At 39.1% G+C, this 19,437-nt stretch overlaps 1 protein-coding gene across 3 annotated transcripts in view; it reads left to right on the top strand.

Annotated features, from left to right (window-relative positions):
• Positions 1-19,437, top strand: part of ZFAND3 (zinc finger AN1-type containing 3) — a 145,648-nt gene that overhangs the window by 105,475 nt on the left and 20,736 nt on the right. For all 3 annotated transcript variants that reach the window (XM_056356994.1, XM_056356996.1, XM_056356995.1), the window contains one exon: positions 17,685-17,855. In XM_056356994.1, the coding sequence (XP_056212969.1) occupies positions 17,685-17,855 (171 nt within the window). The remainder of the gene's footprint in view (positions 1-17,684; positions 17,856-19,437) is intronic.

Below are 19,437 nucleotides of genomic sequence, written 5' to 3'. Positions count from 1 at the left end.
GGAGTAAATAGACTTTCCTCAGTTGAAGATGCAGTATAGACAGCTGATGTCTGCATTGAGACTAAATTTTACCTGCTCTGGGTCCTTTCGATGACTTTATTTCTAGATGGAGGGGTACATGGATAATCTCTCACAGAGCCAGCATTAGTAGTGATGTGTTAGGTCATTGCCAGGCTGAAGTTGCTGCTTCTGCAGCAGATCTGTCGCAAAGAATCATGTGAGCAGTCATTCAGGCAGGCAGCCAGGTTACCCACATTGACTTAGAGTTTATTCAGACTTTGGTTTTGCATGGATTAAGGAGAGTTCATACGATCCTTTCCACCAGCACCACTGTGGGAGGCCATAACCTCATGTGGAGTGGCAGTGGCGCAGGCATCTAGGTAGCAGTAATGCTTTAGCAGGCTGTGTTTCCAAAATAACTTTTGCCTATATTTTCATTTTATGTGCCAGTTGAGCTGTATTGAGTGTGCAGAAAGCAAGGGTACTCCTATTTGATTAAGGGCTCTTATTCTTTCAGGAGTTCAAGGTAAATTTACTTTGAAGTCATTCTTTCAAAAAGTGTTTCAAGTTACTGTATGTTTAGCTGAACTGTAGTTATTCTACATATGCGTGTTGTTAGCTTGTAGCAAATGTGTGATGATGCAAGTTGGCTTCGTCTGCACTGAAGGAAGGTTAAAGAGAAGGTACGTTGCCTTGCGCTTGGTGCAAGTGCAGACCTCTCAAGTAATGCATGGTAATCTGTGACAATGCTGTGAGTGTTGTTTGCCAAAGAACTCTGTTTGGCACTGGAAGATACAGGATTCAACTTCTCCAGAGTAGGAAGACTGTGGGTTTTCTTTTCTATGTAGCCATGGAGGTGTGCCTAAACAAGACAGAATATTTGCCACTGTATCCCTAGAAAACTAACCTGCTTTGCTCATGGTATTACTAAATTGTATTTTCATCATACGTTAGCTGTTGTAATATTTAACTCTGGTTTTCATTGCAGCATTATTTAAAAGTTTTCTGTGGTGCTATAGATACTGAAAACCGAGAGAACTACTATGAATATTTTAAAAAATGTGCTTGTGATTAGCAAAAAGGCAAGTAAGTCCACTATTTGGGGTGTCAAATGGTAACAGTAAAAGCTCCTTTAGTATAAAGCAGATGAAGCTACTAGACATGTTGAAATATATCCACTAAATGGTTGGCTAACTTTGCTCAGTAGGTTTGTGCTCATGTTTGGTCCCTACATGCTTTATGTCAATCATGTGGTGTGTTTAGCAAGAAAATAAGGAGATCATCTTAATTTGATGTCACAAATCTCATCTTCACTCAACTAAACCTAATGATTTTATATTACCTCGATTTTTCCCAGTCTTTCAAATTTTTTTTAATGTTATTTGCTCAGTGATCTGCATATTTTGTCCCCAGTAAACCTGTTACTAGGAGTTACAGTTTTCCGCAGAGCTTGACATTTCAGCAAACTTCCATTTTTAAAATAAATTGCCATGTTTTCAAAGTCTGCATTTTGGAATCCAGACAAATATGGGAATTGACAAGAAAACATTGGCTACAAAATATTACTGAGAAATGGTGTGGCATCTTCAGGCATAAGCAGCAGACTATGTGGGTAAATAATTGTTGTGGTTTAACCAGAAATCTAAAGCATAAGCCTATACTAGCTACAGTGAAGAAAAATGAATCTATCCCAGCCAAACCCAGCACATTCTTTCACACTACATTCAATTCAGCTTAGTGTCCTTTCTTGGGAAGCTATTTAAGTGATCAAAGCAATAGTTGTCAATACTATAAATTGTATATAAGCCTCTTTTCTGTAAGTATTCTACATTTCTTCTGCTTTGAAGACCTTTGAAGGAAGAATTTTTGGTGTTGGTGGAATTCATCTGTGTAATTTCCCCCCACACCTTCAAGCATAGTTTTCTCCTGGCGTCTGCCATGTATCAGCACTTGAGACAGAAAATCAGAAATTTGACCTACTTATCTTGTGTGCAGGTTCCTATCAGGAGGATATTACAGAAGACATAAACCTTTCCTATTTTATTAGCATTAATGTAACCATTGAAGAAAGATCAAAACAATAGATCTGCCAAGACACAGGGAAAGTTCTCTTACAAAAAACCCCCCAGTTTTTACCTCATGCCCTTGTCAACTTGTGTGCTGGAGGAGCTTTTCAGATAAAACATTGTTATTATGACACCATATAGCAGTTTTTTTCCTCTTCCCATTCACCACAATCATCGCTGTGGTAAAAAGTATTTCTATTCCAAAGTGTGCCCATAGGACAAGGATTATAAAGAAAACAGTGAACAAACCCTTGCGATCATTAGTTTGGGTGATGCACCAAAGGTTTTTGAGAGCCAGCAGTCTAAATATTTTGTAGGAAAGAGGATGGGACTGTGTGGCCTACTGTATAGCTTCTTAGGTATTTTGATTTGTTTCTTCATGGTTAGGTAATGTTAGGGTTGATGGCAGATACTACTGTGAGGCTCACTCTAGTCAGCAGGGCATCCAGATCCCGTTTATGTTGGGTGCCTGTGTCATGAAAGTGCAGTACTAAGTGGCATATTACTCTTCTTACTCTGCTGTACAACTTTAATGATGATTTAATATGCAATTCTAAACAGCCAGATTTGAAAATATTTTCATGCAGTTTAAAGAAGCCCAGAAAAAAGTGGTGGAACTGTGTGAGTGCGCTCAGTTAACTTTTAATTGTGCAGTAGAGAAAGTAGTAGAAACAGGCAGATAAAATACAGTAATGATGCAATCAATTCATTCATCATATTCGTAAAGTCAGTGAGTTTTTAAGTACTTTATTTCTCAGTAGCAGTTCATCAGATATGTGCATCTTTAATATTTTGTGTAGGTATATGTGCAGATAGCTCACATTTTATGAGGATATCTGTTCTAGATGGGTGTGGTAGTATTTATATTGTACAAGATTACGGTATCTGTCTCATTACTCTTCTGCTTTTTCTGGTTTAAAATTTGAGTGTAGAAGATGCAAGTAACGTTCCACTGCTTGAGCAAAGCAGTTAAGCAGGCGTATGGTCCTTTCTAAGTTTCGGGTTTATTGATGTTCTATGAAGGTGTGTGCTTGATCATAGCAGTGCCAGAAATCTCAATGCGTTGAGGCTGAACCTGTACAGTCACGAGGGCAGCCTTTGGAGAGTTAATAGAAAGGGCAAGTTGTGGAAACAGAAGTACACAAATTTTCAGCCGTGGCCAAAACCAAGAAATCATTTCTTTTGTATGATCATTTTTATTCAGTCTTTGTGTTGAGTAAGGACAAAAAGACCTGGTATACCACTAATTAGATTTTTTTGTTTGTTTGTTTGTTTTTACATTGCTTTGAAGTGTTAAGCTCCTGAGCAAAATACGTACAACAGATTGTTGAATGAGGTTTATAACATTAAAACAACTGAGGTATGTTTTTCATTGGTGTTTCAAGGGATTTTTAAGGTGTTCTTTAGTGTTTGACTTCTGGAGGGCATTGTGTTAGGAATCCAGCCTCCTTGGAGCTCTCTCACCAACAGGAAACAGACTTTGAGCAGCAGAATAAATCACCCAGCCTTGGCAATAACAGTGCCCATTAGGGACACTTTTTTTTTTCCCACTTTTTTACACACACACACACACACCCCGCTCAGTTTCCAGCTGTACTAATAGAACAGTACATCAAGCAAGGCTGTAAATAAAAGTTATAACCTAATAGGTGGGCGGTGAAGTGGAACGGACAGGAGCTGAGGCATGGAGGCCTTATTACTGCTCATCAGCAATTATAAACAGGATAAAGTGCCTGGGATTTGTACTGATGTGGCAAGAGCTAATAGAGGCTGGAAGATGACATCTTACCATGATCAGATGATGTGTGTTGATGGGGTTTTACTATCTCGTCTTATTGCCTATTTCTGTGATGTGTTGTATTATCTGTTCTGTGCTTTCATATCTATCTGGATGGACAGATTGGTTTCCTCTCCTGCTCAAAGGAGCTTGAGTATATCTCTCACTTGCTTTTTTTCCACATATACTTTGCCTTAGTTGCCAGTACTGGTTATCTAAGAGCCTTCTCAAAATATTACGTTCATTGTAGGTTAAAATCCTCCTAATGGTAAGGATCATAATAGTCATATCTGTAAACAAATCTAAGGACTTGCTGCAATTGTAGGATTTATTTTCACTATCACCTTGTTCAACTTTGCAAAATCACCCTCATTCATTAAAAATAGTGGATATGGTCACCTGAATGATCTTTTACACTAAATGCATCCCGTGCATTTTAGACTAAGTGTGTTATAACCAGTGTGGTTGGTGAATCCAAAGAGATGGGTTTGGGGTCAGTATATCAAAAAGTTTGTTAAAAGTCAGCTACAGCTGTGATGATCCTTGCCTCCGAGTTATAAAAACTTCAGCTGTTCCTAGGAAGGTTTTTAAGAGCTTGTTAGCACACAATAATTGGTAATATTCACAAAAAAAAGTCTTTCTTGATCTTTTATCTATCACAGTCTAGCACATTTCTGTGCTAGACATCTAAATCATCTCTTTACTAAATGATAAAGTGGAAAGAAAAGCCTTGAAATTTAGCCTGTACTTGCTTTAATCTAAAGAGAAGTTTTGCAAGCATCTTCATAGTTCATACATTAATCACTCATGCTGTTCACTTCTGAAGAGAATTTTCTTCTGAGTAGTGGAAAAAATACAACATCAAGAAATGAAAAGGTGTGCAGCAGCATGACAGCATGTGAAAACAGTGACTCCTATCCTTGTCTATTCAGTACAGCCGAGATAAAATAAATAGATTATTTTTCTATCATCTTATGGTATTAGGACAGGAATACTTAGATCTGCCTGTGTTAAAGTACACTAAACTGAGATGAATGAAAACTCATCCTTTTCATAGTCGGCGTTTCTTTGAAATTAACTTTCACACTGGTTCCCAGGTGTTCTTTTTCCTTTGCATTGTTCATGAAGTGAGGAAGCTGGGTAGTTGAAGTGGCTAAAGGCACAAAAAATGTGATGTGACTGTAGAAGCCCTATTTCACATGCTGTATAGATAAATTAGAAATACTTACAATATTTTGAAGATGTTTATAAAATGTGCTAGTAATTCCTACTTAGGAATAACTCCTTTTCTCTAATCAGTCTGTTGAAGTCATTCATGAAAGGATTGCTGGCATTAAGAAATGAAACAAAATTACTGTTATGGAATAGGATAAATAGACTAATACTATCATTTACATGCTTATTAATGTTTCCCATTTTATAACATTGTATTCCGCAAAACTGTTCTCAGATTAATTCTCTTAAAAGCAAGTAAGGCAGTCATATATGATCTCTGTGTTAGTAGTGCATCCTTTCTAAAGATGACAGGAAGACCTTGTAACAGAGGATTGTGTGGTGTACCAGTGTGTCTCTGTAATTAGCTACCTGTTGTGGTTTAACCCCAGCCGGCAGCTCAGCCCCACGCAGCCACTTGCTCACTCCCCCACCCTGGTGGGATGGGGGAGAGAATCAGAAGGTTAAAAGTAAGAAAACTGGGGGGTTGAGATAACAACAGTTTAATAATTGAAATATTATAATAATAAAAACTTGTAATAAAAAAAGAAAAAAAAACACAACCAAACAGAGAGAGAGTAATAAAACCCAAGACAAACAATTGCTCGCCACCACTCAACCAATGCCCAGCCCATTCCCGAGCAGCCTTCCCCCTGCCAGCTTTCCCCCTAGTTTTGTATGCTGAGTGTGATGCCATACAGTATGGAATATTCCTTTGCCCGGTTGGGGTCAGCTGTCTTGCCTGTGTCCCCTCTCCACTTCTTGTGTCCCCTAGCCTCCTCGCTGGCATGAGATGCTGAAAAGTCCTTGACTTACTGTAAGCACTGCTCAGCAACAACTAAACCGTCAGTGTGTTAACATGATTCTCATCCTAAAGCCAAAATACCAGCTACTAGGAAGAAAATTAACTCTACCCCAGCTGAAAACAGTACAGTACCTCATGCAGAAAGTGGGATTTGACATATGCTAGTGTGAATGGCAGAAATATGTACCAATTTAAGTAGATTTTGGTTATACAGGGGTGCATAGGTTATGAGAAACAAGCTTTTCCTTCCTTGTGGGGAGAAAAAAAACCACCCCAGTACAACAGAATTTAAAAATAGTAATCAAAATGTATATGTGGATGGGGAATAAGGGTCTCCTGGCCTGTATTAACCTCCCAGCAGGTGCTGAGACACACATCTCTGTGTACCTCATAATGCTGCCAGCTATCTGAGATCACTGGCATGTTGTCAATTCATTCAGTGCCAAAATTTTCAAGTCCAACATCCTAATAGAGAACATCCTCCAGGTACTTAAAACCCTGCTACCTTTAGTTATCCTCTTAAATCACCCAAATTCTTCTCTCTTATCCTTTGTGCTGTTCAGATATGCCCTTGAACCTTCCTTTTTCATTCTTACATCACCAAATAACCTGTCTACGACTGTTTTGATTACTTGTAAGTCCGTTCCTCAGCTTTCACTTGTCTTTATTTATTTTTGCTGCTCTTGATTCAAATTTTTCATCTGTTTTCATTTCCATATCCTGAATCCTATTATGGAAAAGTCCACATTCCAAATAGAACAACTTTGAGGAAATTGTGCTTAAGTGAAGAGGACAGGATGATCTTTTGGAGGAGTTCACATTGAATTGCAAGCCAGTAGGAAAATTATTTTGCATGTTGAATTAAAGGCAGCACCAGATGGTAGGAGAATAGTAAATGCTCTCTCTGGATTAGCTGCGCTGGGAAGAGTATAGCCAGAAGATCAAAGGAAGACATTTTTCCCATCTAGCTGGCACTGGAACAGGTACCAACAGAGGCTGCAAAATCTTAGGCTTTGAAAATTCTTGAACATTTTGAACCAGACCCTGAGCAACATAATCCAGCTCTGATGTCTACTCTGTATCAAGCAGGAGGCTGGACTTAGGTGACCCCCAGAAATCACTTCCAACTTAATTTTTTCAATGACACTAACAGAAAACTAGTATGATCTGGGTGATTAAAGGTATTTAGTCTAACCTCAGTATCGTCCATGGCACTTAATGAGAGCTGGGGCAGGTAGGCTCTAGAAGTACAGGCCAGCGTTTAGTGCCTCAGGCGTTGCAGAGAAGAGCCAGCAGAGGGATTCTTGGAAAGGTGGGAGAGTTGCCAATGCAAAGCGAAGAGCTGCGACAACAGGCCTTGCAGCAGGGTTCTTGGTGGCCATGAGCAGGATAAGCAAAGTGTGCTTCAGTAAAGAAGATACTCTCCAGTTCTGAAAAAATGTGTGCTGCTGTCCTTATCACTTTCTCACCGCTTTTTCTGTATGGTCTGATAGGTGGTTTTCAGTCTAGTCTGGGAATTTCTTGCCAAATACAAAATTGTATGTTTTCTAAGATCATTATCTTTTAAAATTGAGATATGACATCTTTGTATTGAAGTCTTAGGGAATTACGACAAAGGATTTATCTTCAAATTTGTTGAAACAGAGGAGTAAATATTTTATTCTTTATCTGTATTTTGATTAAAATGAAACAACTTTACCTTTAAATTTTTTTTTTTTTGGTGGTTTCATGCCACGTTTAGTTTTCAGAACTATCAGGATCTCTGTGATCAGTTAACTGAGCTTTGACAGTAGGTACCTAGTTACTGTTAGAGAATATACATCTATTAAGCTTACTTGGCAGTATGCTCCCAGCAGCTCTGAATTCCTTGTTTTCATTACTGGCATTCGCCCACAGACTGCTGGAAAGCCATTCCCAAGTAACAAGATTGCAGCTCATTGCAGCTTTAATAAACCACATCTCTATTAATTTCAAGGGCAAGGAAATCAGGGTTACGCATCTTACATTTCCCACCTACAACCCCTTCTTCCTAAAATGTAATAAAACTATATATTGGAACAGGATTGGGAAAGTTCAGGATTTGCTTTAATCTTGATTGGGCTTGCCCAATGGCAAGACAATATGGAGAATGCCATAAAGAACAGCTGAGATCATTAACTTCAGATCTGTGAGGAACTCTGCCTCTTGGCAGCCGAAGAATTGAATTGGTTTTAGCTCAGTGTGTTGCAGTCAGCACCTTGATCTGATCTGTACAGATCAGACAACTTTCTTACCAATGTGTTTCAGCCAATGATGCACAGCCTCTTATAGTTTTAAATTTGTTAACTTCATTGCACTGAAGGTTTTTTTAACAAGTTCGGCATTAAATAACTGGCCTGAAATACATTTCAAAACACATAGCCGCTTAATTTGCTTTTTTTTTTTTTTTTAATTAAAACACATGTAATGTGCAGGGAGCTAATGCGTGATCCTGTTGCTGCTGTACTTTTTGATGTGAGGTTTCATCTGACTCTTGGTGAAGGCCTCTATTCTGACTAATAAGTTCCGACAGCATCAGACAGCTTTTAAGTACAAGTTTTCACTATTTTCCATTTAGCTATTAATTTTCATAAGGGCCTTAAAAATATATGGCAGTAATTTTAGAGTCTCTTGGAAGTATGCTGAAGTCTGCTGAGCATACGCAGGGGGAAGTGTATCATCTTACAAAGTGAGGGGTTTCATTTGTATGTTCACTGACTTGTCTTGCAAACAAGTTACCTCTTTTTCCAAGTTATTTTCCGTAACATAAACTACAGGGAATAACTAATGAGACCAACATCTTGGAGCAAGGAGGGTTGAAAAAGAGCTGGATATAAGATACAAGACAGTGCATGTACTGTTGCATCCTCTGAGTTTCATTGATCTGTTCTAGCTCTCCCTCTGTGTAAATCTGGTCTTTGGTTCAGGTTCATGTCGATGCTTCCCAGATATCTCCGTTCAAAGCAGTAGGAGCTGCCCAGTAAACCAGCCTGACTTCTGATGTACTGTAGGCAGCAATCAGGTGTACAGAAACTGTCTTCTATGCCAGGGCTGGTTGATCTTTCCCCACAAAAATTGCTAGAAAAGGTAACACAATCAAAATACAAACTGAATTTTAAGCTTTCTTTAAAATAACTGAATCACAACCAAGTATATTTTGAAGATGGATTAGCTGGACATTTTAGAACCTACTCTTAATGCATTCAGTAAAATTTTTATCAAAATACCAGAGTTCTTAGGTTTTTTCCTTAAAATCAATCACTCATAGTCCTTGGAATTACAGTCTCTTATTGCAAGATTTCTGTTGCTAATGGCATCACTGAGGTTCTGCAGTTAATGACAAATAAGTTTTTTGAAAGATAAATACTGGAAAAAAAATTTTTTTTCACTGCTAGCAGGCAAGAGTTCTTTACAATTCCTCTTCTGAATCTGTGTCTTAGCCTTGGAAAACCCTCATTACAGCAGTGGGGGGGAAGGATGTACTAGAAGAAACTTGGTATGTGAATGAAAAATAACAGAGCAAGTAGTTTCTGTATAGAAGTGGTTTTAGGCTATTAGTTTGAAGAATTACTTTCCTGAATACTGTATACCATCTGATCGATGAGAACATAGCTGGAGTATACTACTAGGATTTTGGAGCAGAGCAACACTGCTTATTTATGCACTCTTGAGCTGACTAGTGCATATGCAATATTTATGGCATTATCTACTCTTGTTAATCCAATATTAGAGAATTTCACAAAGCATAAGAGGGCTGTCATTAAAGTCAGCAAAAACAAAACTACGATACTGCTGAATGCTTTAGAATTTTCCATTTTATCAGAACCAGTGTAAGCTTATTTTTAATGTTTGTACATACATATTCATATATGTAAATATATGTAGTTGAATAGTAACAAGCGGTCTTCAGGTGCTGTGGAATGGCCAGGATGTCCATGATTTGCCCTCATAACTTTTTCATCACGTATATTTCCATGTTACAGCTTTTTTCGTCCTCCTTGTGTTTCTTTTCTTCCATTTAGCTATCTGTATTTGTGCGTTGTTCCTTCACTTATTAATCTTGTTCTGATTATTCAGGCCATTTAGGATATCGTTTGTTCTCTGGGTTTCACTGTCACCAGAATCTGCCTTTATCCCTCTCCCAACCCTAACCACATGCTGCGAAAATACATGATTTAATAATGAGAAAACAAGTTCAAATTGACACCTGTAAAATATCTTTTTGAAAACTAGTGATTTTAGTGCTGTAGTCTCTTTTTGTCTCCTGGCCCTTTCAAGGTTCATTCTTTATAATAGCCTGAATATATGAAGGGCTCGAGATGCTGTTTGTCAGCTATGTAAAAAAACCCAACCATTCAAACCAGCTTCCTTTAATATCCTTAGAACAGAACAGAATCAGGCTTCTATAGTGCATAAATTGCCCCCAGTAATCAAGACAATGGGAGTTCAGTCTTGTGCCTGCAGACACTTGCAGTTGCTACCTGTGTATGATTTTGCTGTCAGCTGCTGGTTTTAAACGTGTTCTTCGGCTGTTTACCCTTGTAGCAAGAGATGGACAGCAAGCACCAGGCCAAGTGCTCCACAGGGTGGTCCAGCCTCTTCTCTCTTCACAAACTCATCTGTTGTTGTGGGCTCCGGGGGTTTACAGACTTGGCCCATTGGTGTAATTCAGGAAAGGAACCCCATTCGCCTAGTTTTCTTAAATAGACAAGGTTCTTCTTTCAGTCAGCAGCAATAGGAGTGGCCAGTGCCCCAGGAAGTGTTTCAACTAATTGAAGTGCCCTAAGTTAATCCATCAAAGGAACCGTACAGTACAGGTGCCTGAATACATTTAAATATGTACTTGTTTACATCAATTTGGTATATAAATAAAAATGTTTGAGAAACAAATGAACATTTTTATTAACTCAAAGACTTGCTGATATCAGAAAATATAGGGGGGAGTAATTAAAGAATTTTAACTATAAAACATATGTAGTATAGGAGCCTAAATATGAGATGAAAACCAATTAGCTTTTCACTTAATTTAGCAATTGTAAAATGTATTGACAAGAAAGGATCATAGGCATTCTCACACTTCTCACACTTAGCTAAAATGCATGCAGTAGCCTATATAGTTCCCTGTTTGTTGTACAATTTTCAATGTATGTTTCATTCATCTGTGTTCCTGGCACTAGATTCATCCCTTTGTTTCATTAGAGCTGGTAGTTAAGAGCCTCATTAAGTTACACTGCAGTACAGTATACTTCCCGATGGATGGTAACACCAACAGTACAGGTTCAGGGGAAAACAAAAATTATGAGTGGTAGGAAGGAGTTAGTGTATAAATTTTTTTATTATTATTTTTTATTTTCCCACCCATAAATCTCAGCATTACAGAGTGGCTGAGGGTGGAAGGGACCTCTGGAGACCGTCTGGTCCAACCTGCTAGCCCAGAGCAGGGTCACCTAGAGGAGCAGGCTGGGGGCCATGTCCAGTCAGGTTTTCAGCACCCCTGAGGATGGAGCCTCCACAAACTGCCCTGGGCAACCTGTGGCAGTGTCAGGTCTCCCCAACAGTAAAAGAAGTGTTTTCTTATGTGTAAGTGGAATGTTACTAAAGTTATATGTTTATGTGTGGTTATGCTCCCGCATTTTTATGTTTTTCTGAAATAACATGCTAGCAGTAATATATGCATTAATACTTACTCACACACACATGCATACATATATATGTATATAGATATTTTAAAAATTTTAACTAGAGAGTGTTAAGTTTTGAAGTTTGGTGGTAAGAAACACAAATGAGGTGGATGAACATAAACCACTGGAGATGGAGGGCAGCTGCTGGCTTTCCTAAGGAAATAAAGCCCCCATAGTTTGTCCTGCAATAATTTATGAGTCTCTTGGATTATTTTAATTAAATTTCAAAAAGGTATCATGGTTTTGAACACACTAATCTCACACAAAGGTTTTATGAAAACGGGCAGGTGAATACTTGGAGGGGGTCGGTGTGTGCCACAGTGCAGATCAGTGTCCCAGTTTGAAGTGACCTGCAGCTGTGGCTGGCAGCCCCTACGCCTCAGGTTGCTCTGGGAGGTGACTGGTGGCCGGGGGACCCACCTTGCCCTGTCAGTGTTTCGGGTTGTCCGGATTCGAGTCAGCTGGAGCCCCTAGGCTGGTGAGCCCCTGGGCTCAGCCACAGTCCTGTGCTGTTATGCAGTGTATTTGCTTAAGTATAGCACTGGACTTGTGTGCTCTAAGACATGCTGTCAGTTAGCTGGGTACACAAGTTTTGTGATGCTCTGGAGTGTTCATCTTTGTGTTTTACAAATGCCTGTTATTGCTGTGCTAGCAAAGGGCTTGGTACTACACGAGTCTGATGTTCCTTTGCTTTCCTCACAACGCATGCATCATGTGCCAGCTCTCATTTGGGGAAATTAAGCTATGCTATTATTGAGCTCAAAAATTCCGCTTACACTCAAAGCAATATGAACGCTAAATTTCATTTCTTTAGGGATTCTTTTAGTGTTCATTAAAAATAAAAGAAGCCCAACACTTTAAGTCACTGTAGTGCAAGCCTTTTCCTTAATCTCTATTGCAAAGCAGGAAGGTGAATTTTTGGCAGATTTTGAAGCACATCAGTAATGTCTTGCATTTGGAATGTCTTGCAGCAACGCCTTCAATTAAGTATCTAAAGAGGCTAAGAGTTGTGGGGTTTTTGGGGTTTTTGGTTTTTTGGGTTTTTTTGTTGGTTAGTTGTTTTTACTCATTAGAGTTGGGAACAACTACTATTGAATGGTTTTGGTAATTGATGAGAAATAATAACTTCCGTAATGCTTATTTGTAGTCTCCAGAATTATAGCACAGGGAGCCTCCTGAGACAAAGCAGTGTCTGACGGGACTTGAGTTCTGTAGGAACTATTCCTGTGCGGTCTCCCTACTCCACATGGTATAGGGACTATGAGTGTTAGTGCAGTTACTTTTAAACTCTGTGGAGGGGAAAAAATAAATTAGTGAAATGGTGATGCTAAAGGCACTGCGATGATCCTAGAAAAGAGATTGCATGTTAATTGTTACAAAAGGGTTTATGCAAGAATTTGAGACATCTATCTGTAGCGTTTTAAGAAAAATTGAGGTGAATTCACAAAAGAAATTAATTTCTTATGAGCATGAGTGCTTCCAAAAGTGATGTGTGCTTAGGTTTCTGATGCAGCTTTGAGATGCAGTCAGGATTGTGTGAGAGGGCAAGATGTTTGTCTCAGTGTACATATCAGTTTCAAAATAACTGTTTCCACAGCATTACACAGCAACAGGGAGGAACTGAGGTGGTCACAATTGTCAAACTTGGCTCATAAGATGTTAATCTTGACTTTCTGTCTCTTCATTAATAGTCAACAAGCAGATGGGTTTTGGAACAGCTACGTTAATTTTAGGTTCATTTGAAGTAGAGGAGACAATTTTAAATGAAGACTTTGGTAAATGTGATATGAAAGATTTGTAACAAGGCAGTTTCCTGTAGATGAAATTTCTAATGCATAGTCAACATGGAGGGAATTAGGTAATGCCTCAGCTAAAAATGGAATAATGAAGGGAATAAAAAAGATCAACTAGAAACTGGCAACAAGATATTGCTCAAACTTCAGTTCATCCCTGTTATGTAGTTATTGTCTGTGACTGAGCAAGTTTCTTCATGGACAGAGGTTTTAACAGCTTAAGCTTCTCTTAAAATAGTTTCAGAGGAGATGGCAGTGATGTTTGAGGGTTCATTAATTATTGCTCTTACTGGTGTTTTCACAGGCAGCTGAGATCATAAATGTCAGCCTGCCAGCGTGAGGGGCTCTTTATGAAATGAAAAAAAAAACCAACCCTGAGAGCCTCAAGAGCTGTCACCAAACCAGAGATTAAACAGATTCCTCTCAATCTTGAAGCAAGTGGCAGTAGAGGAGAGCTCCTCTTTCTCTTACTACTCTCCCATCTCTTCCTTCGTTCTTCCTTCCCTGTTAAATTTTCTCAGCCCATGTCTCTGCAGGGCTTAGAGCGTCCCACCCCCTCCCCAAAATACCGCAGAAGAGCCATCATGATTGTTAGTGAAGCATGTACATGCAGCCTGCAAACTCCTCCATGGCAGGAGAGTTAAGAGTGGGATTCAGCTCTGACATCATTTATTTGGCAAATTTTGAGGGGAGAGCATGAGTAATGAAGAGGAGAACAGTGACAGTGAGGAACAAATGTGAGTTTCTGTCCGAGACAACAGAATTTTTAAGAACACTACTCTGCTTGTTGTTTCCAGACAAGCCTCCAGTTTGTGTCTTGCTCAGCTGAATTGCTTCTATTTCAAATGGGAGTTTGACAGAGTCACCACAATTAGAAGAATCTATCATCAGATATAGAAGTATCCTTCTTTCATAACTCCAGAATAAAACTGCAGTGGGATTGTGGCAGTTGCAGTTACTCTGCTGAGCAATTTCTTTGTGAAATTTTGGGGATATCTCATCTCTGTTGTTGGGTGTTTTCTACAGAAAGGTTTTATGATTTTTGACATCTGCAAGCACAAGGAAAGCATTCTTTCTTCTTCCTTTTTTCTTTCCTCAGACTGGGTATTTGTTGGTTTAGGTGTACTGCTAATATGCAAGTTGACTGTGGAAAATGTTTTTTAAAGACAGAGCAAGAAGTAATTCTTGTTGCACGAATCATCCTTCTAAGGAAAGCCACTGTCAGTTACTGAAACAATCCTCTTCTCTGTAGCCATTTTTGATTGTTTAATAGTTGACACTGAGAATTTGCTCATGTGTCTAGTTGCAGCACTTCATCCTGTTCCTAGGGTGTTGAGGGTTTTTTTCTGCAATCCAGGTAGTAAAGCTATGCATGACAATTTCCTTTTGCTATCAGATCTCTGTTTTAATGTTGCAAGATTCCAGGTGCTGGAAGACTTACTTTGCGTTCTGTATCGCTTGTGTCAGTATTGCGGAAGGCAACGCGATCTGGAAGACATGCATTGCAGGACTGAATCTGAAAGTTCTCAGTTCTGATCTATGCTTTCTCCCCCCTCTTTGTACTTGCCCACGAGAAGATGTAAGCATGTGTACTGTTGGTCTGGTTTGTAATGCATATTAGCTTGGGTTTGCGTGTTCAAGGTGCTGTGCGGCCAGGCATCAGATAGCTGGTATTGTCCCCGAGGGGCTTCTTACCTCGGTGTTAACATTGTTTAAATTACGGCAAAAAGATACGCATGTTAAAAAATGAGATACCTAAATTTTAATTTCTATCATATTAACCAACTTATGTTAATATTCAATTAGTCATTACCAATTAACAGGAAATGTAAAATTAAATATTTTAATTATAGGACTACTAGCCTGACTGAGGGTAGCTATTTTTCTCATTAAAGCGCATGGCTTCATTAACTGATTAGACACTGGGTGACTCATACACATGAATCCCTTATTCGGACTTTATTATAAGCAGACCACTATGGTTTCCATTGACTTAATTCAGAATGCCAGATTTGCTTCTGACAACTACCAGAATGGCGTATGTTTCCAGAAAGAAAGATGTGTGGGAGGTAGCTATTTCAACACAGCACTGCGTCTGTCTCTGAGTAATGAATAAACTACAAACCATGTCGTTCCCCACCTTTGGCAGCAAGGTGGGCTGGCATAGGTTTTTGCTGGGTTACAGTACACAAGCTGCCAGTTGAAGGTGCACCCTACCACATTCAAGGCTAGCCTGCTCTTCAGGCACTCTGAAAACCAGTCTGGGGGATAGGACCATAAGATATCCCTTGTTGCATGAGTTGGGATCTCGGTTCAGAGAGTTGGGCAGTTTTTTCAGAGGATCTTTCTCTTGGATCATCTTCTGCAGAGATTTAATTTAAGACAGGACTAGTTGCTCTATAACTGTAATAATTCATTATGTACTACTTACTTTTCCTTGTCAAGGCTCCTGCACAGCCAGGCGTGTAGAGGTGGAGTATGTTACCTACCAAATGTTTAGGCCTAATAGATGTATTTTGTAAGGTGAAAGGCACACATCAGATAAAATTATTGTAGCTTAATAAAAACATCACCCATATACTCTGCAGAAAACAGTTCACTTCTCTGTGAAATGTGAGATTCCAAGACTTTGTTCTCACTGTAAAGTGAGGAGGGCATTTTCAGCATATCTTAAGAGCACTATGACAGAATAAAGTAGACCCAAGTAAGGCAAGTTGTGTGTTTGTAATGGCTGTAGTAGTGGGAGTTCAACAACCGGAAAAACACTGTGAGACAAGGTCTGAAACACAGGTAAGAAAAGTGGGTTAGTTTATACTGTGTATGAGGAACCGGGGAAAGCTAATAGTGTCCCCTGGAGGGAGAGGCTAGCAGGTATTCCTGGTCTGACTTCATTAGCTGTTTGCTCAAGGAAAGTCATGGTGTTGATAAGCAGTGGATCAGATAAGATCATATAACTAATAAGGAGATGGGCAATGTTCTAACCACAGCAGTTATCTTTTCCTGGCTAACTCAGGACAACTAACATAGACTTGTTTTCCATAAGCACAGGACACCACACAATGAAAACTTAAAATAAAGGTAAAAACACAATCAATAGTCTACAGCCTTGCCAAAAGGATATAGTTCTCTTGGTACTTGCTGGATTGATGTCCTTTCAAAGTGGATTTAACTGAACTAATGCTTTTATTTTTCCTTGATCACCATTTTGCACTGGAACTGGCTGATTGCAGTAATGGCTTTCAGCAGTTCCCTTGCAACAGTACTACAAACAGTTTAATTTGTAGTACGGTTTGGGTAAAATTTATTTGCAGCTTCTATTAAAAAGAAATGGAGAACTGATTCTGCTATGCCCAGGTTTAGGAAGAGAAAATGTTTTTGCTAGCCTGACCTGACTTAGATTGCAGAGTGGCAGATCTGCTGAAATCCATTGCCTCTGACGTGCTGCAAAAATAAGGTTTGGGCGTCCCACGTTCCAGTCAGTAATGTAATGTGCATTTCATGAGCTACTCTTGAGCCCTGTCCATTATACTGTCCATTGTAAAAGGAAAAGAAAAAAAGGAAGCAGGGAAGGTACTATACTACGTGAAGTAACATTATCCCGAACATATCCTGAACTTCTTAAGGCTTTCCACATGCTATTTTCTTATAAGTTGAAATTTATTAAGTTATTAATGCAGGTAGTATTCTGACTAATTCTTTAAAAATGGCTGAGCACTTTGAATTTATAGCCTGCATGTACAAGTTGGGCTTATTTTGTTTAGGTTTGTATTGGTGTATACTAATTTGATTTAAATCATGATCCATGTGGAAAGAGAGGGAAGCACAGTATGGTGCTTTCGTGTATTGCCTTCAGTCATAAGAGATATAATTTACATGCTGTGCCTTAAAAATCTCCCTCCTGCCCAGGGAGGAAATAGTTTGAACCTGCTTTCAGCTGCTTTTCATCAGCAGCCTACTTGTGCAGGGAGAACAAAGAAGGTGCACAGGAGAAACTAAATGAGATGACAGATGAAGTCTGTAATTGTTAGGGTGGTGCGTACTCTACATGTATCTCTATATGACCCAGCCATGGCTGGAAGGAAGCTAATCACTTCATTTTACATTCAGTAATTGCCAGCAGGAGGGGTTCTTCTAGGGAACAATGGTAATTTGTCCTTTACTTGATGCTCATTTTGATTGTTAAGAAAATGTGTATATGCAATAGAACGGGGAGTATCATGCTGCTTGGTGGTGACCCCAGCTGAAAGCAATATACCTTCAGTCTGCCCAAACGGATGCCTCACCAAGGAAGTTCTAATATGTTTCCTAAAATATTTGTTGTGAATACAACAGATTCACAGTCGGAGAGTGAGGCTTCTCCTGTGAAACGGCCACGGCTACTGGATGACAGTAATGACAGGCCTGAAGAAACCAGTCGATCCAAACAGAAGAGTAGACGCCGATGCTTCCAGTGCCAAACAAAACTGGAGCTAGTACAGCAGGAACTGGGATCATGTCGCTGTGGTGAGTACTGAGTAGTGTCCTAATGCAGCCGTGCTCGGTTCCCTAACAGACAGAGGTGGAAATACAGAGAACACTTGAGGTTTTTTGTCTTTCAAAAATACTTTTAAACAGAAGCTATAGCTTCCACCGGTAGCAAAAAGTTATAATTAGTTCCTGTCTAATTTCCCCTTTAAAATGTTGGCCTTGATGTACTGCCTTGTCTCAAGAGATCTCAGATGTTAATGAATTTAGCTTCAGAAGTCCCTGTAAGGCGGGAGAGCATCATACCCACTTGACAGGAGGAGAAACACAAAGCACATCAGCAAATATGCAAAGATGACAGGGTTTTTACAGAGCTTAAAGGAACATAGGTTAGCATCTACATTCTGATTTTATAATTCTATTATTATTAAAAAGGTAAAACCCAAAAAAACCTCTAATTTGAAAATGTTTTCATTCTTACAGTTAGCTGTTGAGGGGAAGACTTCTTGTTCACCATAAACTTAAAATCATCCAACCTGGCTTTTCCAGAGTTGATGACACTGTTCAACTGATTGAGCTGAGGATGATAATATCATGCAGGCAGCTAATTTGGGGTTTCATATTACATGCAAATAATCTTTCTGAAACAATAATTAATAGGACTAGATTCCAGAGGAGATGCTTTTTCATCGTTCATCACTAGTTCAAATGTGCTCATCAGACCCAGTGATAACGCACATGGTAGTTTTACCTGCTGATTATTTTTTCATATAAGCATGTGTTGAAACCTTACACTTGTGCTCTCTGACCATGCTTGTATTGATATGTTTGCAGAAGTTTGTTCAGTTACTTCATTGTGTCTCAGCAGGGGCATAATTTCCAAAAGATTTGCATAGATGATAGGTGCAATTCACATTGCACCTGTGAAACATAGAATATTCTACTAAAATGTTTTCTGGATAGAAGGCACACCCTTGTGAGCAGCAGTGGGGAGAGGAAGGGTTGGCTAAGCTGGTTAGAAAGACCCAGTGAGTGAATTCTATACCAAATACCAAATATCAAGCGAAGAGAAGCAATAGAAAGTTGCAAAGATTCCATGTTATACTTGGTTTTTTTTCTTCATCACCTGTCTGTCTTCAGCCTTTAGAGATCAATGTTGTGTTGGGCTCTTTTGAATGTGAGGCAGGCTTTGTTTCAGATACCGGAGCCCTGCCATAGAACTAACATACGTTATCTGTGAAGCCACCAAACATGAAATCAAAAGCTGTAATGTTAAAAATTCTTGTTACGGAAATCACATGTCTGGATACTTTGAAGTATCCAGTAACATTATTATCAAACTGAAGGAATTCAGCGCTATCAATGACACAGTTTGGTATGGCTCTTTCTGCTCAGCATGGTAGAATCAGGAGTTTCTGCTTTTAGTCTGCTGCTGTCACATATCAAATGACTGAGGCTGCTCACAGGTACCTGACTGAAATAGAAGAATCCTCCCTAATATTGGAAGCAAGAGTTTTATAATCTTGGGGAGAATTGGAGAAAAGATGCCTTAGCAATTTGTTACATCATTAATCTTTGCTACATTCTGCAAAGTTAGAGCTATGTAAGAGCAATAAAATTT

Source organism: Falco biarmicus, chromosome 12, assembly GCF_023638135.1.
Source record: "Falco biarmicus isolate bFalBia1 chromosome 12, bFalBia1.pri, whole genome shotgun sequence".
Classification (NCBI taxonomy): domain Eukaryota; kingdom Metazoa; phylum Chordata; class Aves; order Falconiformes; family Falconidae; genus Falco; species Falco biarmicus.
The sequence above is the reverse complement of the archived record's forward strand: the minus strand, read 5'-3'. Positions and strand labels throughout refer to the sequence as shown.